The sequence below is a fragment of the Eulemur rufifrons genome, chromosome 24 (genome assembly GCF_041146395.1).
Source record: "Eulemur rufifrons isolate Redbay chromosome 24, OSU_ERuf_1, whole genome shotgun sequence".
NCBI lineage: Eukaryota > Metazoa > Chordata > Mammalia > Primates > Lemuridae > Eulemur > Eulemur rufifrons.
Window position 1 is genome coordinate 16,674,743 of NC_091006.1, and position 23,330 is coordinate 16,698,072.

The 23,330-nt window shown below is 39.9% G+C and overlaps 1 protein-coding gene across 1 annotated transcript; it reads left to right on the plus strand.

Annotated features, from left to right (window-relative positions):
- Positions 1-8,272: 8,272 nt before the first annotated feature.
- Positions 8,273-17,703, plus strand: LOC138374700 (zinc finger protein 614-like). Its single transcript, XM_069457770.1, has 4 exons — positions 8,273-8,287; positions 15,131-15,257; positions 15,537-15,629; positions 15,967-17,703. The coding sequence occupies exons 1-4, from the start codon at positions 8,273-8,275 to the stop codon at positions 17,484-17,486; spliced, it is 1,755 nt and encodes a 584-aa protein (XP_069313871.1). The 3' UTR covers positions 17,487-17,703.
- Positions 17,704-23,330: the final 5,627 nt, after the last annotated feature.

Sequence of the window (23,330 nt, forward strand, 5' to 3'; positions counted from 1 at the left end):
AAGAAAGACCTTATCTCATCAGTGAGCTTATACATACTTGTGGCATAATGCTCATGGGAAAGTCTTTGCCCCAGAAATAAAACCTTGATGGTTGACAAATATTTCACACTAGAGAAAAAATGTAAGATGGCAGTGAATACGGCAGGATTTCAGTGAAACATTTGGTCTCATCATCCACCATTACTTTATATAGAAATAAAACTTATGAACACACTAAATGTAGAGTAACTTTAGCCAAGTGTCAGAGAATTCAGGAAGTAAAGAAGTCTTACCACAAATCTAAACTCACCATACACCTGATGTCCATTTCAGATAGGATATCTTGCGCCATATTTTCAATGATTCCATAATTTTAAAGTGGGCTGTCTTCCTCACTGATAAAATTTTAATGTTATATACAATACAGGAGTTTTAGAGTGACTACCTTGTATCATTACATGATTGGTTCTTGGATATCTTAGGCTCCTAAATTTCTTTCAGTCTACTAATGTACTTAACAAGGAATATATTAAATTCATAAATGTAATTCAGTACATGTGGATATATTTATCCAAGTCCAAGTTTATAAGTAGCATTAAGAAGTTTACCAAGGCCAGGCGAGGTGGCTCATGCCTGTAATCCTAGCACTTGGGAGGCCGAGGCGGGCGGATCCTTTGAGCTCAGGAGTTCGAGACCAGCCTGAGCGAGAGCGAGACCCCGTCTCTAGTAAAAATAGAAAGAAATTATATGGACAACTAAAAATATATAGAAAAAATTAGCCGGGCATGGTGGCACATGCCTGTAGTCCCAGCTACTCGGGAGGCTGAGGCAGAAGGATTGCTTGAGCCCAGGAGTTAGAGGTTGCTGTGAGCTAGGAGGATGCCAGGGCACTCACTCTAGCCCAGGTAACAGAGTGAGACTCTGTTTCAAAAAAAAAAAAAGAAGTTTACCAAAAATACCTTATATATGATTTTTCTAAAATTTGTTTCAAAATAGTTTTAGATTCACAAGAAATTACAAGACATACAAAAAGTTCCTGAGTATCTCTCACTCAGTTTCTGCAGTGTTATCTTACATAACCATAATACGTTGTCCAAACCAATGAAATTATATTAGTACAATACTGTTAATAAAACTGCACTCCTTATTTGGACTTCACTAGTTTGTGAATGCACTAATTGGTGTGTTTTGTGTATTTCTGTGTAGAGTTCTAACAGATTTTATACCATGTATAGATTTGTGTAAATCCCACCACAATCAGGATGTAGAACTGTTGTGACAACAGAAACATCCCTTGCTGCCCCTTTATAGTCACACCTTCCCCCCAACCTGACCCATGGAAATCACTGATCCATCACTCTACTTTTGTCATTTGAAGAATGCTATTTAAATGGAATCATTAGGTATGTAACCTTTGAGACAGGCTTTTATTCACTCAGCAAATTGCTTTTCATATCCATCCAGATTTTGGGTGTATAAATAGTTTTATTTTTTGTTACTGAGTTAGTATTCTTTTGTATGGATGTACTATGGTTTGTTTATGTATTCACTGTTGATGGACATTTGGGTTGTTTTCCAGTGTTTTGCTGTTATAAATAAAGATGCTATGAACATTTGTGTACCTGATTTTGTGTGAACATAAATTTTCATTTCTCTGGGAAAGACACCCAGGAACACAATTACTGGTTCATATATTAAGTTTGTGTTTATAAGATTGCCAAACTGTTTCCCAGTCTGGCTGTACTAATTTACATTTCCACCATCAATCTATGAGCACTACATTTGTTCCATGTCCTTTCTAGCACTTGGCACTGTCAGTATATTTTCGCCTTCCTATTAAGTGTGTGGTGGTTTATGATCATAGCCTTAACTTAGATTCTTCTACCAGAAAATGGTGCCCAACACCTCTACATCCACTGAGAACCATATCAGGTGAAGTTCTAATTTTTGCTTCTAAACAGCAAACATAATTTTAAACACTCAATAGCTTATTATATTTGATAATATATTTACCCTTTCCATTCCTTTTTCTACATTTCTGATGTTATGTTTCCTTCTGTTATTTCCTGTTTATCAGAACTTCCTTAATCATTTCTCTTTGAGCTGGCACCTGCTGGCAAAAAATTATTAGTGTTCTGAGGAACAGGGTGGTTGTTATCTCTTTTTTATCCAGAGTCATTTCCCTTGATCAAATAAGGATATTTAATCCAGTTTATAAATGGTGAGTCCTCTTTAAAAGAAATGGACATTTGCCATATAGTGTTGTGGCAGAATGCAATCCCCAATCCATATTAAGTAATTCACTCTTTTAAAAATATACATATATTTTTATATATATTTTATATAATATGTATATATTTGAGCTTCTGTACTATACCAGGCATGTCATAGACACTGGGGACAAATCAATGAACAAAACAGGCAATGTGATAGCCTTGAAGATCTTAGAGTCTGGTGAAGGAGACAGTAAAATAAATACAAAATAGAATTCAGTTTGGATAAGTGCTGGGAAGAAATGTAAAGCCTAGTAAGTTCATGGATTGTAACCCAAGAGCTATTTTAATAGGAGTTTTCAGGGGAGACTTTTCTTTCTTTCCTTTTTTTTTTTTTTTTTTTTTGGAGACAGAGTCTCACTCTGTTGCCCAGGCTAGAGTGCCTTGGTGTTAGCCTAGCTCACAGCAACCTCAAACTCCTGGGCTTAAGCAATCCTGCCTCAGCCTCCCAAGTAGCTGGGACTACCGACATGCGCCACCACGCCTGGCTAATTTTTTTCTGTTTTTAGTTGTTTGGCTAATTTCTTTCTATTTTTTTTAGTAGAGACAGGGTCTCGCTCTTGCTCTTGCTCAGGCTGGTCTCGAACTCTCAAGCCCAAACAATCCGCCTGCCTCAGCCTCCCAGAGTGCTAGGATTATAGGTGTGAGCCACCGTGCCAGGCCCGGACTGTTTCTGTTAGGTAGATAATGAGGGATTCCTTGTCTCCTAGGGATGAAAGTGGGTGCTATTGTACCGGTCTTGGTCTTGCCCCACCCTAATTCTCCATACCTGGGGGAGGAGGGAATACCCTAGGAACCTGCCAATCAGAATTTGGCACGCCAGCTGCAAAAGAATGCAGAGGGCTCTCTAGCCCACAGGCCAAGTAGCAGGGATACCATAAAGTCCTGAAAGTGACCTAGAACCCACATGCATAGTTAAGGCCCAGGTCATGTGATTCCCAACTGTCCAATCGAAGTAGTTTCATGGTGACCTCTGAACTACAAGGGAGGTCCCTATCCGGTACTATAAAATAAGATGCAGACCATAACTAATCTCTCTCTACGCCCTTCCTTTGGTGCTCACTTTGCAGCGACAGTGGGTCCGGCCGTCACCTGTGGCGTATGTACCATGCTCAGTAAACCTTTATCTTGCTCTCGTTCTATAATCCTATCTTTCTCTCCTCAATAAACCTCATGTTTGTGTTTGCCTAACTTTGGCATGTCTGGTCATTCTTCTGCCACGAGGCCGCCAAGAACCAACGTTTCAGACTAAAATCTGACATTTCTAATTGTTTTTCCTGGGCTTCCTCCCTCAGAATTCTCTGAGAAGCTCATAAAGGAAGCCAAATTCCTGAGTCACTCCCCAGATCTCCTAAACCAGAACCTCTGGGGACAGGCCTAAGGACTCTGCATTTATAAAAAGAGCTTTCTGATCTTTAAACTAAATGTTTTCTTTAACCAATCACAATTTTCACAAAGGTAAATATTTATGATTTCTTCCAATAACAAGATCATAGTATATATGCACTGTCCTGCAGATCATTTTTTGTCCTCTTTAGAATAATTTAATTATATTAATAAAACATTACTAAAAAACTGTAGCATTTTCTTTTAAATTGCTATATACGTTATGCTTCAGCAGGTGTTCCATAATTTACCAAAGTATTCGTCTATCATCGTACAGTCCTTTTATTCATAAATTACAAAACCTGCTGTGATTAACATCAAGGCAACTTTTTACCAAATAAATTTATAGAATTGTTTTATCAAAGAAAATAAAAACTTAAGTGGCTTTAGGATTCCTTCCAAAAAGAATATCTACTTATTTATTTATTTATTTATTTTTGAGTCTCCCTCTCGCCGGGGCTAGAGTGCCATGGCGTCAGCCTAGCTCACAGCAACCTCAAACTTCTGGGCTCAAATAATCCTCCTGCCTCAGCCTCCCTGGTAGCTGGGACTATAGGTGCGAACCACCACCCCCGGCTAATTTTTTTCCCCCTATTTTTAGCTGCGCAGCTAATTTTTTTTTTTCTATTTTTAGTAGAGAGGGCGGTCTCGGTCTTGCTCAGGCTGGTCTTTTTTTTTTTTTTTTTTGAGACAGAGTCTCACTCTGTTGCCCAGGCTAGAGTGAGTGCCGTGGCGTCAGCCTAGCTCACAGCAACCTCAAACTCCTGAGCTCAAGCGATCCTCCTGTCTCAGCCTCCCGAGTAGCTGGGACTACAGGCATGAGCCACCATGCCCGGCTAATTTTTTCTATATATATTTTTAGCTGTCCATATAATTTCTTTTCTGTTTTTAGTAGAGATGGGGTCTCGCTCTTGCTCAGGCTGGTCTCGAACTCCTGAGCTCAAACGATCCGCCCACCTCGGCCTCCCAGAGTGCTAGGATTACAGGCGTGAGCCACCACGCCCGGCCGCTCAGGCTGGTCTTGAACTCCTGACCTCAAGCGATCCTCCTGCCTTGGCCTCCCATAGTGTTAGGATTACAGGTGTGAGCCACCGCGCCTGGCCAAGAGAATATCTACTTAAATCCTCTATAATTACATCTCGCATCTCCCATGCCTGCAGAAATTGAACTAACATTTTAATATGTGACCTTTTTTTTTAAATTTGGAAACTATTCAAAATATGGAATTGCATTCTCATAATTTCATATTCTCCAATGCCCCACTGTCGTCATTTATTTTTGTTAGGAAGGAAACGTACATTTGCACCTTCACCTCCTCATACCTTTTCCCCACCCGAGGTAGCTGTGTAGCAAGTCCCACGTGTGTGTTAGCATTTAGTGGGGCATCGCTCCTACTTCTGGCTTCGCCCCTTCAGAGTCTGATATTCTAACGTACAAAAGCCTCGCCCACTCCACACACCTCTGCCCCAACCCCAAACCTAAGACTTTTAATGACCACTGCTTTTGTCAACTCTGACAGGTTTCCTCCATAGCAAAGTCTCCAACACACCTTATCCGAAGTTGTCAGGGGTCTGAGTGTCTTCTCTGCCGTACAGCCGCCTGTCTTCCGCTAAGATGGCCGCGCCCCTGGTGCTCCAGCTTAAGCTCCAGTGTCAGCCATGATGGGCACAAAGGGCGCCGCCATCTTTCTTTATTCCCCAGCTGGCTGACTAGAATGGTGCCGCACTGTGCTGGCATTGGATGGGCACCGGCCTCTGAAAACGTAGCGCACTTAGCACAGCGCTGTTTAGCGTCCCTTCCAACGAGGAGGGAAAGCCGCTGAGGTGGCCAGAACTGCTTTGAATTTGTTCCCACAGGCATTATGACCGCTCCTGTCAGAAACGGCGAGATGGGCGGGGCCACGTGACCTCACAGAGCGGGTCCCACAGAGCGAACTCCCGCTAGGCTGCGTGGTCCCCGCGAGCTTCCGTCGGCGCCGCTCCTCGGTGTTCCGTTGGACCGCGAATGAGGGCGTCCGAGTAGGAAGTGGCTTCGGACGTGCTTTCGGCGGTTTTTGGCTGCCAGCGGTGTCTGGATAGGCTTAGGATCGAGTGAGTCGGGTTCTGGGCGTAGATTCACAGCCTGTGGGGTCCGTGAAACCTGGTCGTGTGAAGGGTCGTAGTTGTTTTATTTGAACGCAGTCACTGAGGAAGCTGGACGTTAGTGATGGGGCCTTTGGCTGTCAGTGATTAAGAGTCTGAAGAAATCATTGAAAGTCCGACTTTCTCTGGTTTGAGTGCCAGGTGAATCGCTGCGATTGTGGGACTCAGTGGTTGAGAACTGGGGTGAAAAGTTTGTATCATTGCACGCGGGGGCTCATTCCGGTTCGCCATTTAATGTGGGGCTGGGTGTTAGAGAAGCCTGGGTTTAGGGAGATGTTCACCTTGATTTCGTGGACGTGTTTGCCGTTTATACGTGGCGTAGTTACGAAGTCGCCTGGTGGGGGGCTGTCAGTGTTTGAGGAGGTCCAGGACCCCTGGAGAGTCAGTGGGTTCAGGTTTAATCCTTAATGCCAAGACAGTCTTGAAGAGTACATTTGCCCTGTTAATTCTAATCCAGTTTACGTCATAAAGTTCATGTTCGTCCTCATGTTCTTACCAAAATTTTTTGTCTCCCCACATCACCACTCTTCTCGCTGTCCACACAGAATTCATACACACACACGTACGTGAAAAATATGGACAGATCTATGATATTAAAATTGTTCATGACATTTTCTCATAAGCTATTTAATTTTTGTAGAGTCAGCAGTGATGATGTCACATCTTTCATTCCTGATTAGGTACTTTGTCTTCTTTTTTACTTGATTAGTCTGGTTAATGGGTATCAGTATTGTTGATCTTTTCAAATAATCACCTTTTGGTTCACTGATTTTTTTTTTAATTGTTTTTCTGCTTTTTATTTTATTGATTTCTGCTTTCATCTTTATTACTCTCTGCAGTCAACTTGCTTTGTTTTCAAGTTGCTTCTCTGTTTCTAGTTTTTCAAGTTGGAAAGTAAGAGTATTTGAGATTTTTTTTTTTTCTTTTCTGATACAGGTTTTTTCCTTTCTGGTTTAAAGCTGTAAGTTTCCTTTAAATACTACTTTAGGGACATCCAACTGATGTTTATGTTGTGTTTCTGTTTCCAGTCAGTTCAAAATACTGTCCAACTTCCCATAGGATTTTCTTTTTAAACATGATTATTCAGAAATGTGCTGTTTAATTTACAAATTATTGTGTATTTCCTAAATTTCATTCTAAAGTTGATTTGTAATTCAATTATTATGGTTGGAAGATACATTTTGAATTTATTGACTCTTGTTTTACAATCCTATCATATAGTCTTTCCTGGAGAATGTCCCATGTACCCTTGAAAAGACTGCATATTTTGCTGCTGTTGAGTATAATGTTAAATAAACGTGAATTAAGTCAAGTTGATTGATTTTGTTGTTCTAATTTTCTGTATCCTTGTTGACTTTTTGTTTGGTTTTTTTTTATTATTGAGAAGGGGATATCGAAGTCTTCGTTCAACTTGTTGAATTGTCTTTTTCTCTCTAACTGTATTTTTGCTTCATATGTTTTGAAGCTCTGTTGTTGGATTTGTAGATTTAAAATTTTGTCATATTGTCCTCATATATACACCTTTTTATTATTATTGCCAACAATTGCAATGATTATTGCCCCTTACCTAAGCTTTGGTGTCCAGGATACCCTTTTATTGGTATCAGTTAATGTATATAAGATTGACTGCCTATGTGGCTGAACTCTTTCTGCAGCCCCTCCAGAGGTCGAACTAATGCCATGTGGTCCAAGGCACCCCACCATAAATTACATTATTAGCATAGACTATCTGGCATGGCCCAGACAACCCAGGTAAGCAAAGATACTCTTAATCAAGCAGGATATTCCGAGGGCTTAGAGGTTTCCTCACAGGAACTGAGGGCAAAGGCCAAACCTCTTGGGTATAAAGTTAATCCTTTAGTGCACAATGTGAAATAAGACAATTCTCATGACTTGCTTAGTACATTGGTATTGAAACTGAGGTATGTATACCCATTGAGCATACAGAGACTTTTGAGGTGGTACATGGGCACACATGCTTTTTAAAAACATAATGTCCAGATCCTTGCAACCTTCCATATGTTCTCTTTCCTAAATTTGATCTGCCTGAGAATTTACCTGTCTCTCAGGCATTGTGCTGTGCTGGTTTTGCTTTCCTATCTCCTCTTTAATAGTCATGCCACTTTCACTTCACAAAAGAAAGGAACACCTTTCACACATTTAGAACCCTGTTTTATTGCCCAGGGTATGAAAACCTCTGAGGCACCAAATCAAGGAACTGTTAGAAATATTAGGGTCCTTTATTTAAGGTAAATGCACAGTAGCAATGACAACATTGCTTTTCAGCCCACAGGTCCTGGCTCCCCAGAAGCAAGAGAAATCAAGTGAAGGAATGAAGGAAGGAGAAATTTGCTGGCCTTGAATATCATTTCTGGGGATGACTCTAATTGGATGCTAAGACTTGTGACTATAAGAACTTCACGGCAGATGCAGAAGAGACAAAATAAGTACAGTCTATATTGCTCACTATTTATTTCTTGAGTACAGAAGAAAATGACTGAGGCCCAGGTGATTTGGGTTTGTTATATTTTCCCTTTGTTTAATGGATTTGTGGTGTCCTAAAAAAATAAGTTCAACTAAAAGAAGTAAAATTGGGATAATTGTGTTCTGGGGAGAAATTAATTTAGACTCTACTTTTGAAAGCAGAGATTGGGATTCATTCTGACTTTAATAGATTTAATGTGAAATAATGCAGGTGTCGCTGATAAAGTTTAAGACTGTTTGACCATCACACTCATATGTGAATTACATCTCCAAAATATGAACCATGGTTGTCATTTTAATATAAATCCTCCAGACTATTTTCAGTGTATTGACAATCTTTTCATTTTAGTGACTGCAGGCCAACTCTCTTCTTTACCTGATGTGTAGTGAACTCCAAATGATGTCTGTGTGATAATTTAACAGTTCAACTATTAGTGAATATTTAGAAATGTTTGTTATTACAAACCATCTGACTATGAACATGGCCACATGATCATGTTGATGGCTTTTTGTAAAATTATGTCAATATTTCTTGAGGATGGTTACAGAGAAATCAGTTATGGGTTGTAGTCATTTTCATTTTAATAGATACTTCCAGTTTCTGTTCAAACGGATGTTCCAGTCATGGTCGATGTAGCCTATGGTTAAAAGTGTTAACTCTTGATCCAGTTGCCAGCTGTGTGGGCTTGCATACTTCGTTTAAGCATTATGCACCTGAGTTTTCTCATCTGTAAATGGGGATAATGATATGGCGCCTAAGGTAGGGTATAAAATGAGTTAATCTATGCCAAGCATTTAGAAGAGTGCCTGTGTATAGGAAAAATAATTTATCTCTCTTCTCTCAGACAATGCTTCTGACACCTGTGTTTTGTTCTTTTGCCCCCTACATATCAATTCAATTCTCCCTACGGACTAGGTATTCTAAAATTTACTCAGTTCTGACGCCAATTGTCTGGTGTTAGCACAGGTTAAGGGCTCAGTTCCACAAAGCTGCTCTCTTCTTCAGTAGTAAATCACAAGTGCAGGGTGCCCACGTTTACCCAAAACTTCTCTCATACTTGGCTACCAGTTAGAAGTTCCCACAACCCTCTGCTCAGATTTGATCATCTGCTAGAATGGCTCACAAAACATGAGTAAACAGTTTGCTTATGGGCTGGGGGCACAGATCTTCAATGCCCTCTCTGGGTGTCGTTCAGCAACCTGGTAGCTTTCCAAACCCTGTCATTTGGGGTTTTATGGCACCTTCTTTACGTACATAGGTATGATTGATTAATTCACTGGCTATTGGTGAAGAAATAAATTTCTACCACCTCTCCCCTCCACAGAGATCAGGGGTTGAAAGTAGATGGGGGCCGGGCGCGGTGTCTCACGCCTGTAATCCTAGCACTCTGGGAGGCCGAGGTGGGCGGATCGTTTGAGCTCAGGAGTTCGAGACCAGCCTGAGCAAGAGCGAGACCCCACCTCTACTAAAAATAGAAAGAAATTATATGGACAGCTAAAAATATATATAGAAAAAAAAAATTAGCCGGGCATGGTGGTGCATGCCTGTAGTCCCAGCTACTCGGGAGGCTGAGACAGGAGGATCGCTTGAGCTCAGGAGTTTGAGGTTGCTGTGAGCTAGGCTGACGCCACGGCACTCACTCTAGCCTGAGTAACAGAGTGAGACTCTGTCTCAAAAAAAAAAAAAAAAAAAAAAAGAAAGTAGATGGGGCTGAAAGTTCCAACCCTCTAATCACATAGTTGGTTCCTCTGGCAACCAGCCCCCATCTACAAGCTATCCTAGAGCCCCAGCCACAGTCATCTCATTTGCATACAAAAAGACATCACTTCAGGGATTCCAAAGGTTTTAGAGGCAGAGACCAAATATATATTTCTTATTACGTCACAGTCTGGTATATAGAAAGGGGATATGTAAATGTGATATAAGAAATATGTTTGATCATTGCCCCCAGTTCATGGCACAGAGTGCCTAAAGCCCTTGGAATTTCCTGATAAGAATGTTGGCTTGTTATTCATAAAGAGCCCCTATGATACATCTGAGTTTCTGCTCATGAAGTAACTCAGGGTGGGGCCCCTCGATAACTTCAGGATGGGCCTGGTCACCAGAAAGACCAAGTGATGAGAGGGTTGGAACTGAAAGGAAAAAATAAACTGAAGATTCAGTTCTATTAAAACTCTCTCTCTCCTTTTTTTGAGACAGGGTCTGGCTATATCATCCAGGCTGGTCTCAAATTCCTGGGTTCAAGAGATGCTCCCATCTCAGCCTCCCAAGTGGCTGATACTACAAGCATGCACCACCTCTGACATCTAGCTTATGAAAACTCTCAAACAAGAGAATTGATGAGGTTCAGGTTGGTGAACATGTCAAGGTGTTGGGAGCGTGGCACACCCAGAGAGTCATGGAAACTTGGCACCTCCTCTCCCATACCTTGTCTTATACATTTCTTCCATCTGGCTGCTCTTGAGTTATATCCTTAATTATAAACCAGTAACCATAAGTGAAGTGTCTGAGTTCTGTGAGGCATTCTAGCAAATTGTTGAAACTAAGGAGGGGGTTGTGTGAACCTCCAATCTATAGCTGGTGGCTCAGAAACACTGGTAGCTCAGGATGTGCAACTGGCATTTGAAGAGGGGGCGGCCTTGTGAGATTGCACCCTTAAATCTCTGGAATCTGACACAGGTAGTTAGTATTGGAATATAATTGAATTGTTGAACATCCAATTGGTGTTTGGAAAATCCATTGCTTTTGGTTGGAAAGCATTTGAATATTTGGTTGCAGCATGGAGGTCCACAGTTTCAGTTGATCCTCTAGATGGGTATCAGTCATTTGTGACCTTAAGGACGTCTTGATTTGGGTTGGGTAGGAGGATGTAGATTTGCAGCAATAAGTGGTTGAAAAGCAAGAAAGCATTGTTTGGGCATGTTGCCAAAGGCGTTGGGTATTCTACTTCATTTTTCCACATTTCAGTTGGATCTTTCTTAGCATAGACAATGACTTCAAAATGTCATCTACTGTCAATTCCATCTGTTGTTCTTTAGGTGCCTTGATGATATCAACTAGGTGAGGTTGAAATGCTAATTTGATTGTGATGTCATGATTCTCAAAGTCAGTGAATCTTTCATTGTATTCTCCAATTAATAGATCTATAATAGCTGCGTATTCTTAAAATGATTCATATATATCATCCTGCTCATCAATGAACTTTGCTAACTGGGGAAAATGTTCATCTGAAATTTCCTTTTGAAGACGAAGTGTTTTGAAAAAAGATAGCTTTTATTCGAAATGCTTGGATTTTTTTTTGCCACATAACATATATAGACTTAGTTTTACCTTGCAAAGAAATATTCACATCGTTTTGATTTGATATGGTATCACACAGAAATGCTGGATTCCTATAGAAATCTTCTTTCAATAATTCACATTGCTGATTCTGTTCTTCATAAAATTTAACATGTATGAATACAGTTAAAAATACTTATAACTTGTTGCTAAGTGTCACTTAAAGTAGTAGCTTAGCACAGAGATTTTGCTGATGCAAGCAAGATATAATGAAAAGAAATGAGAGCATTTGGATCTGTTAATATTTTTCTTTATCTGTGCAATAAACTGTTCATGTTTTCCTGTCCTGGAAGGTGTACTGTCTATACATACACTCACTAAATTTACCAAATTTAGTCCAACTTCACAACATTTATCTTAAAAGTTGTTGAAGATATCTATTTCCTGTGTTCTGTTCACAAGAGTACCAAAGCAAGTAACTCCTTGTAGCAAAGAAAATCTTCTGTTATGACCCAAAAGAAGTATAAAACCTGCACCAAACTATTATCAGTTGATTCATCCAAAGCAATTGAATAGTATATATTTTCCTTTTGAAGTATTGCATGTAGTTGTTCTGTTAAGTTGAAGGCTAATTCATGCTGATGATCAGTTATGGTTCTCCTTGAAGAGGCAGTTGTTTGTACTTTGAAACATTATGGGGGTCTAAGCATCTTACAACTTTGACAATGCATTCTTTCACAATTTCTACATCCCTGAATGGCTTCCCTTTTTACCCTCCAAGTGTATAAGCTACATAAGTTGCTTCAATGGTATTATTTCCAGGTCTTATTGCTGCTTGAAAGAATTCTTTGCTTTTGCTTTTCATCTTTTAATTTCTGCAATATAACCCTTCGTGCCTCTCCTTCTAATTTAAAATATTTGTAGTCTTTATGGGTGTTATAATGCTGATGAAATTGAATTTCTTTAATGTTGATATTGCCGTATCAAAGCAAGCAAATCATCTTCTCTTTAGCAGAAACAAGATAATATTGCAATTCCCAATCCTCATTAAAAAATCTGTTTTCTTCCTTCAGTGTTCTCTTGGTCTTCTTTGACATGATGGGCTGTTAAGCAGACAGACTTAATACAGTTGAGCTGTGCAACTATTCACAAATTTCACTTCAAACAGAAACACAGTGCACCCCTGTCAAAAGCTGATAACAGACTGGCGTACTCAACCCCCCATAAACCCTCGCCAACCAGCCTCATGTGGTAGTGGCGCCAGTCAGGTGGGGGAAGTTAGAAATAAAACATGAGTATAGTAGCTGTCACTTTAGTCCTTATGGCTCACTGATGTTGTAATTGTGCCAGTCAATCTGGGAGGATTATTTCATTGAAACTTATTTTATTCTTTGGTGTTTTAAATACATTCATTTTAAAAATGAAATAAAAGTAATAAAAGATGAACAAAATGAATTCATGAAAATGAAAAGATTCATTCTGTAAAATTTGGATTCAGTCAAAAGGCTGCACGTAAGGACCCAGAAGGCCACAGGTTCCCCATCCCTGGTCAAGTGCTAATTGTAAATATACCACTTTCTTGAGTACTCTGAGTTGTTCTAGCAAATTATCAAACCTGGTTGGGGATTAGTGGTAGTACCATATTTGTAGCCAGCTGGTTGGCGTGGAGGGTGGCCTGGGGAGCCTCAAGCTTGCAGCTGGTGTCTAAAGTGAATGCTGTCTTGTGGAGGAATATGCCTTTAAACTGTGAAATGCCGCCTAACTCCAGGTATTAATAGTTGGTCTTGGGCCGGGCGCGGTGGCTCACGCCTGTAATCCTAGCACTCTGGGAGGCCGAGGTGGGCGGATCGTTTGAGCTCAGGAGTTCGAGACCAGCCTGAGCAAGAGCGAGACCCCATCTCTACTAAAAATAGAAAGAAATCATATGGACAGCTAAAAATATATATCGAAAAAATTAGCCGGGCATGGTGGTGCATGCCTGTAGTCCCAACTACTCGGGAGGCTGAGACAGGAGGATCCCTTGAGCTCAGGAGTTTGAGGTTGCTGTGAGCTAGGCTGACGCCACGGCACTCACTCTAGCCTGGGCAACAAAGTGAGACTCTGTCTCAAAAAAAAAAAAAGAAAAAAAAAATAGTTGGTCTCAGAAGTTATTGCAGCTAGAGGCTAATATTATTAGGAGTCATCTTGGAGTCGGCCTACTATTGGATTTCCATCCAGTAATAAATTCTTCTGGACTGCGGAGTGAGGTGGGAATTTAACTTTACTGTTTTACCCAATGGGTAGATATCTCACATAAAATAGTTTTGAATGAGATAAGCTGACCAGGCTTGAGCTTTTGCACCCTCTCATGAGCCTACTTTCTTTTTTATGCAGCATCCCTCACAATAATATAGGGATAGATTATCTCATCAATATTTTCGTGGATTTTAGTTTCTTCTACTTCTCACCCTGCAGTTCTCTGAAAAGTCATTTTGAAGGAGGAGAATTGCAGTGTAATTGACAAGCGGATCCCTAATGTCAGTGTTGTAAGGCCATGTGCTTCAGTCCCTAATGGCTTCCATATCTGGCCTTTTTTGACATGGGAAATAGGACTTTGAAGATAGTATTCCATACTTTTGTGGATTCTATTATTAAAAAGTCAGCTACCATTAAATATTGTCACTTCTTTGTAGGTAATCTATCTCTTGCCTCTGGATGTTTTTATAGTTTTCTCTTTGTAATTGGCATATGATAGTTTCGGTCAGATGTGTCACACCAGTTGTGATTTCCTGATTGGAATTTTTTGGGATTCCTGAACCTGAAATTGGAGGTGTTTAATAATCAGTCTTGAAATTTTTCACCTTTTAGATCTTTGGATATTGCTTCTCCATTACTCTATTTTCTGTCTGTATCTCCTTTTCTTTCTTTCCTTTTTTTTTTTTTTTGGATTTTTTTGGGTCTATTTTCCCTTTCAGAAACTATAAGTAAGCATACCTTAGATTTTTTGTCTCTACGTTTTATATTTATTAACTTCTTTGTTATGATTTCTTCTCTTTTTCTCTGTACTGCATTTTCTGCAATTTCCACAGTTATATGTACATATATATATCAGTTCACCACTAATCTCTTTGGTTTATCTACTATGATGTTATCTGTTCATTATATATGTGTGTGTGTGTATGTGTGTGTGTGTATGTTTTTCTGTTAGAAGGTGTCTTCAACCCACATTTTTCTAATCAGCTTTAATAATCTTTTGTTCTTTAGACATATGCTGTATGGTTTCTTTCATTCTTTTACATTTATTTAAAAGCACAATTTTATGAATTCAGGATGTGGAGTCACTTCATCATTGATCTTCATATTGGCTGTGAAGTCAGTGGTAATTAATGCAGGAATTTTTTATTTGTCTGGATATCATTTGTACATGTTTAGTGTTTAGAAATAGGTGTGAAAATGTATAGATAGAACGATAGGATTTTGCTCCTACAAAAATGTATTTGAGAACATATAGGTACAGCCTACATGGTGAAAATCACAAAAATTTCACTGATACTTCTACATTAGTAATAGGAATTTATATCATATTAAATAGGACTTTGTTATTGCAGGAATCTCTGACACTGGAGGATGTGGCTGTAGAGTTCACCTGGGAGGAGTGGCAGCTCCTGAACCCTGCTCAGAAGGACCTGTACTGGGACGTGATGTTGGAGAACTATAACCATTTGGTGTCACTGGGTAAGGAAATTTCACCTGTATCACCTAGCGGGTGCCAGACACTGACCTTTCTTTTCTCACCTGAGGAAAGCTTTGTAGTCACTGTAGTGTTCTGAAATATTAGATTTTCAGTTCCTTCTCTGGTCCCAAATAAAACAGTATAATCTCTTTTATTCCGAAAGAGAATTTTCACTTTGCATATGAAAAACAGTTTTGTTCATTGAATGTATTATTTTTCACTCTTGACATACTGTATTTCAATTCAGTGTATCTGTGTCATCTGTCTTTTCCCATGAACAGGGTATCAAGCTAGCAAACCAGATGCACTCTTCAAGTTGGCACAAGGAGAACTATGGATAATAGAAGATAAAATCCAGAATAGAAATTGTTCAGGTGAGTTAGTGAGAACCAGCAAGGGCAGTGACTATGGAAGTTAGTCATTAAGGGAAAGTATCACAGCTCTAAAGCATGTGAGGATACCTAACCAGCTCCTCCACATATTTATCTTACCATATGAGAACTTTTTAAAAATGGTGTGTAGCATTAAATATTACCTTTTGTGTCTCCTTGGATCTGGTCCTTATTTATTTCATCTTGCATCTTTATAATTTTCTTTTATACGAGGGTCATATAGTTGACAACAAAGAGCCAGCCCTCACCATTTCATCTTGTAAGCATTTTTATTCCATACCATTCTCATGAAAAATTTTATTATTCTATTTTTTCTTAGGAATCAGAAGAGTTGACGGTTATCTGCAAGTACACTCTCCAAACCAAAGATTTCTGAGGAGCATGCAACAATGTAGTGTACAGAATGCATTTAGAAATATTGTTCATCTGAGCAAAACACATTTGCCCCTAGTGCAAAATCGTGATATGTTTGACTTATGTAGACAAACTTTGAAATCATGTTTAAGTTTAGTCAACCAGAAGAGAAAACGTGAAATAAATAACTCTGTTGAGTTTAGTGGAGGTGAGAAAACCCTTCTACATGGTAAACATGAACATATGTATACTAATATTCAATTCCCTGAAAGTAAAAAGTCTATTGATACTAAATTCCAAGTCTTTAAGCATCAGAGGACTCAGGAAATCGAGAAACTCCATGCATCCATTGAATTTGAGCAGACCCTCCTCAGGAAGTCTCAGCTTATTTGCCAAGAGAGCATTCATACAGGAGAGAATTCTAGAAGTGGTCAATGTGAGAAATCATCTAGAAGTGTCATGGTCAGTAAGCATCTGAAAGCTCATACAGGAGACAAAACCTATATACCTCATGAATATAGAAAAGGCTCTACTGTGAAGAGCAGTGTCATTGCACATCAGCAAACCCATTCAGAAGAGAAATCGTATGTATGCAGTCAATGTGGAAAGGGCTTTACGATGAAGCGCTATCTAATTGCTCATCAGCGAACTCATAGTGGAGAGAAACCTTATGTATGTAATGAATGTGGAAAAGGCTTCACTGTGAAGAGCAATCTCATTGTACATCAGCGAACTCATACAGGGGAGAAACCTTATATATGCAGTGAATGCGGGAAAGACTTCACCATGAAACGCTATCTTGTTGTTCATCAGCGAACTCATACAGGAGAGAAGCCCTATATATGCAGTGAATGTGGAAAAGGCTTTACAGTGAAGAGCAATCTCATTGTACATCAACGATCTCATACAGGGGAAAAGTCTTATATATGTAGTGAATGTGGAAAAGGCTTCACTGTGAAGCGCACTCTTGTTATACATCAGCGAACTCATACAGGGGAGAAATCTTATGTATGCAATGAATGTGGAAAAGGCTTCACCACAAAGCGCACCCTCATTATACATCAGCGAACTCATACAGGAGAAAAACCCTATGAATGCAATGAATGTGGTAAAGCCTTCAGCCAGAAAATATGCCTCATACAACATGAGCGATGTCATACAGGAAAGACTCCCTTTGTATGTACTGAGTGTGGAAAATCCTATTCACACAAATATGGTCTCATAACCCATCAGAGAATTCACACAGGAGAGAAACCTTACGAGTGCAGTGCATGTGGAAAAGCCTTCACCACAAAGTCAGTACTCAATGTACATCAAAGAACTCATACAGGAGAAAGACCATATGGATGCAGCAATTGTGAGAAAGCCTTTTCCCACTTATCAAACCTTGTTAAACATAAGAAAAAGCACATAAGAGAAATGGGCAGAATCAGTCAAGTTGAAAATTCGTCTAACAGAGAGTCACAGCTTATTACTTACAAATGAACTTAAAACAAAAAGCTTATGAATGCAATGACTGTGGAAATGCCTTTTGTGGCACCTCAGACTTTATCAAACAGGTTTGTTTCTAGCAGATTGGGATGTAATCATTGTACTGCCTGCTGTCAGATGTGTGCCCTCAGGAGATGAAAGAATTTGCCCAGATGATAAACTTGGTGAATACAGTAAATATGGTAGTGCCTTTAGTGATCCTTTACCTCACATTTTCTGTCAATGAAAACACGTTGGATAAACTGTAATGTGTTTAATGTGAAAAAGCCTTGAGCGATAATTTCTAGCTCATATGTCTGCAAAGTAAATACTGAGAAATTCTGCTAATGCAGAGACAAGGAAAGCCTTCTGTGGGAAGATAGACTTTATTATCAGGTTCATCACAGATCATCAGTGAGCTTATTGTTGATAGAAATGTGATGACCATGACAAAGCCTTTACCCAGAAATAAGACTCAATGAGTGTTAGTTTACACTGGAGAGTAACTTTAAGACAGTATATATGGCAAGATTTTACTGATACATTCTGCCTCATCACTTTTCAGGAAATTAAATAGAAAATAAAATTGTCTGTACATGCTAAATGTGGAGCACTTTTAGCAAAATATCAGAGAGCTTATGAAGGAATGCAGTCCAGTGAAAATGTTTGAGTGCTTTTTGTTATCAGTCTAAGTTCATTATACATCAGATAATATACTTGGTGTGCATTTTCAGACAGGACACCTTGAACCTCATTTCTAGTTGCTTTGTCAGTGATTCTATACTTTTAAAAATTTATCTGTTCTTACCAGATTGTTTTTATTGTTATATAAAATGGTGGTATAATAAGAAATATATTTAGTCTTAAATATCTGGTTCCTGGCACAGAGCTCCTAAAACCTTTGTAATTTCATGAGTGTTAGGAGTGTTTTTGTTATTTGCAGCAAGCCCGTTTTAATCACACCTTAGTATTGCTAATAAGGTGACTTCAGGTGGGGCCCCTAGATAGCCTCAGGATGCAGCTGGTCACCAGCAAGTTCAAATGATCACAGGATGGAAACTCTCAGTCTCATCCCCCGCACCTCTGGGAAGGGAGGGAGACTGGAGATTGAACTCCTGAACAATAAGCTTCAGAAAGCTTCCAAATTGGTGAACATGTGCACATGCCCGGACAGTCTTGAACCCTAACTCCATGGGGACAGAGGCTCCTGAGCCCTGGACCATTCCATACTCTTCTGTGTACCTCTTCCTCTGGCTGTTTGTTTTTGTCCTTTATAATAAACTAGTTAATGTAAGTAAACTGTTTTCCTGAGAGTTTTGTGAGCCATTTTAGGGAACCTGAGGCAGAGGTCATGGGAATCTCGATTTATAGCCAGTACAGGTGGCTGAGGACTTGTAACTGGCATCTGAAGTGGGGGAAACTGAGTCCCTTAAATTATGGAGTCTGCACTAACTTAGAGTACTTACTGTCATAATTGAATTGCATGACACCCACTTGGTGTGGGGAAATTGGAGAATTTATTCAATTTTCTTATTTATTTTTTTATATAAGTTTTATTTATATAAATCTATAAATTTTTATTTATAGGGAGTATGTAAGCTTTTGGCATTTTTGCTGCTCAGCAAATTGCCCTTAAGGCTTATCTGAGTTGATTAGTGTTTTTGTGTGTGTGTGAGATGGGGTCTCACTCGCTCAGGCTAGTCTGAACTCCTGAGTTCAAGCAGTCCTCCGCCTCAGCCTCCCAGGGTGCTAGGATTACAGGCGTGAGCTACTGTGCCCAGCCTAGTTGTTTTATTTTTATTAGTGAGTAGTATACAAACTTGTACCAGTTCGTTCATCCATTTACCCATGAAAGAGATTTGCATTATTCCCCTGGTTTTAACTATTATAAAGATGCTATTGAAATCTGTGTACAAGGTTTTGTGTGAACATAAAAATCTATTTCTCTAGGATAAAGATTCTGGTGTACGGTTGTTGGGACATATGTTGTGTTTAGCTTTACAAAAACCTACCAAAATCTTTTTACAGAGTGGCTGAGCTATTTGACATCCCCACCAGCAGAATATGAGATATAGCTGTTATACATCCTCTCCAGCACTTGGTATTTTCAGTCTATTTTAGCCATTCTAGCAACATATGAGAGTATCAGTTGCTCCTAATCCTCACCACCACTTGGCATTGTCATTATTCTTCATATTATCCATTCTATTAGGTATGTAATAGTATCAGTTCTTGAGCTTAACTTAAATTTCCCTGATGGCTAACAATGTTGAACACTTTTTTATTACTTATTTGTCATTTGTATGCCATATTTGTTGAAGTGTGAGTTCAAGTTTTGCCAATTTTGTATTTGGGTCATTTTCTTACTGTGTAGTTTTACAGTGTTTTTTAAATATATTCTGGACACAAGTCCTTGTTGGATATGCGATATGCAAATATTTGCTCCTTTGTAACCTCTTTCTCTTAGTAAGGTCTTTTTCGGAGGAAACATTTTTAAGTATCATGAAGGTTAATTTATCAATTTTCTTTTAAAGATTGTGATTTTGGTATCACATCTAAGAATTCTTTGTATACCCCAGCCTGCAAAGTTTTTCTTTTTCATTAGAAAAATATTATAATTTTACCTTTTACATTTGTAACTATGATCCATTTTGAGCCAATTTTTTATGCAGTGGGAGGTTTTAGTTGAGGTTCAGTTTCTTTTTCTATGGATGTGCAATTGTTCAAAGGTCATTTGTTGTTTATCCTGTCTTTTTTTCCTTTGAATTGCATTTATACCTTTGTGAAAATCAGTTGCCCTTACTTGAGTGTTTCTAATCCTTTGTTACTGCACTTTCTTGATTAACATGTACTACTACTGTCTTCATTATTTATTGTGTCTCTATAGTAAATCTTAAAATTGTGTAATCTGATTCCTCAATGTTCTTTTGCAGAATTGTCTTAGCTATTCTAATTCCTTTGGCTTTCCATATTACTTTTAGAATAAATTTGTCTCTATAAAGTCTGTTAGGATTTTTAATGACATCACATGAAGTCTATACATCAAGTCGGGGATACTTGACATCTTTACTATTTTAAGCCTTTCAATTCATAAACATGGAGTTTCTTTTCCTCAACGTGTAGTTTATAGCATACATATCTGCTACATGTTTTTTTTTGTTTTGTTTTGTTTTTTTGAGACAGAGTCTCACTTTGTTGCCCGGGCTAGAATGAGTGCCGTGGCGTCAGCCTAGCTCACAGCAACCTCAAACTCCTGAGCTCAAGCGATCCTCCTGCCTCAGCCTCCCGAGTAGCTGGGACTACAGGCACACGCCAGCATGCCCGGCTAATTTTTTCTATATATGTTTTTAGTTGTCCATATAATTTCTTTCTATTTTTAGTAGAGACGGGGTCTCGCTCTTGCTCAGGCTGGTCTCGAACTCCTGACCTTGAGCGATCCTCCCGCCTCGGCCTCCCAGAGTGCTAGGATTACAGGCGTGAGCCACCGCGCCCGGCCTTCTGCTACATGTTTTTATTAATTTTATATTTAAGTGATTTTTTTAAGGGTTGGGGATATTATTGACAATCATGGTTTCCAACAATTTATTATTTGTTGATCTTATCTCCTGCAAACTTGTTAAACTGACATTATTTCCAGAAGTTTAACACAATTTTGCATATTGTTGGAAATTACATAGATGATCATGTCATCTATAAATAAGGATAGTTTAATTTATTTTCAATATATATTGTTTCTTTTTTCTTTCTTTCTTTTTTTTTTTTTTTTTTTTAGATAGTCTCGCACAGTCGCCTTGGGTAGAATGCAGTGACGTGATCACAGCTCACTGCAACCTCAAACTTTTGGGCTCAGGCATCTTCCTGCCTCAGCCTCCTGAGTAGCTGGGACTACATGTGCACGCCACCAAGCCTGGCTAATTTTTTTTCTATATTTGATAGAGACTGGATCTCGCTCTTGCTCAGGCTGGTCTGCTGAGCTCAAGTGATCCTCCCACCTTGGCTTCCCAGAGTGCTAGGATTACTGGCGTGAGCCACCGTGGCCAGCCTAGGGAAATTTTAAATTGGTCATCTTTTTCTTACTCCTTTTAAGTTATCTTTATAGTAAATGACAACAAATATGCAGAAAAAGTGGATGTCATATATTGATGGTGGGAATAGAAAATGGTACATAGACTCTGGAAAATAGTTTGGCAATTTCTTTCTCTGTATTGATATACTGGTTATCTATGTCACACACATTCACACAGGCATTTTCTTTCCATACTCCACCCCCCGATTCTTCCAATATAGTTATATGAGAGATTTAGTTGGACCTATATTTACGGTTTACCGTTACTGTGACTTTGTAGTCGCTATTCGCAGTTGACACACGTAGGATAGATAACATGATTACTTTCTTTTTTACACAATCTTTAATTCCCTCTGAAGGTGTCCTGCTCCCCTAGTTTCTGTCTATTAGTCCTGAGACCTGCTTTGGTTTTTGGCTCCACCCGGGTCCAAGAGAAAAGTCCAGTCTCTTGTCATAGGTTCTGCCCTCGCATTGGGTACTGAATTTGTCTGACTTTTACTAGCCTTTGGTGGCCTTTTCCCCCATGCCTCATCCAAACATAACTTTGGCGTTTTCCAGCCGTTTTTATTTCCTAGTCTGTCACCGCTATCCCTGTACCCTCAGAGCTTCTACCAACCCTGTTCTGTGTTTAAAAGTTGCTTCTAGCCACTTTCTGTCAGAAACCCAGCCAAAGCATCCTCTCTCTCGGCCAGCTCCCCTTCTCCCTTACCAAAAGCGAGTTCCGCGCTGTACGGATGCCTCAACGTCTCGTAAAACAAAACAATACGGTTGCGCCCAGTGGGCTGTTTCGTAACCTTTGTACAAAGTGGAAACGGTCGTTGGCATCTTAGTTTAATACTCAACTCGCTGATAAGGATTTACCCCACGCCATTTTCGTCTTGGGAAAGCTCGAGCCTATCCATTTTTACGAAGGCTGAGGTGCCAGGAAATGGGATACTTTCAATGCCCTTTCATCGTCCCAGCCATCCCTGGTCAGCCGCGCAAACACGGCCACTTTTGCTTGTGTACGTCAGAAACTCAAAGATGGCCGCCCCCATAGGGCCACGGCGAGGAGGGCGCGGCCATCTTTCTTCTGAGCAAACGTTAGTAACGGAACTGCTTTTGCGCAGCCGACCCTCGTTATCCGCTGTAAGGCGGGGAGGACCCGTGAGACCAGTAACGGATGAAGTTCAGGGAAGTAAGTTCACGCGCAGGGCCGTCGCTGTGGTGACTGGAGGAGCCGACCTTTGGTGGCGGCTGGATCTGTTCATGGACAATGATGATGTGCGGGGATCTTTCGGCGTCCGCGTTGGTGATGCAAGAGGAATTCCTTCGGGAGCCGAGCGTGGGTGCGTTTTCTATTGCAGGGGGACACTTAGGCGTCCATAATAGGGTGTATGTGATGGGGGTGCCTTTGGCATTGCTCACAAGGTCCTCTTGCGGATTGTGGTTAAAAGATCTCTAGAGATCAACCACTGACTACCGAGGTTACATTTTCGTATCTTTGCTGTTTATTGTCTGCAGTGCACAGTGATTGCAAACTGGAGGGTTTGTTTGTCAGTGAATGCAGTGTGTGGTCCCGGGGCTAAATGACCGAGGGACTGTTTGGGGGTTTAACGTAGGGAAGTTTCTGGTCCAGGTTTTGGAATTAAGCCGGGTGGCGGTGGCGTTAGTGGTCCAGAGGTGTTGCTACTGTGGAGGCCTGGGTACCACGGCTGGTGGTGGGTTGAGCTCCAACCTTGGCTGCTGGAACAGGCTTGATGTACGTTAACACTTCCCTTCTGCCTAATACCCTTCTCCACGACTAGTTTTTA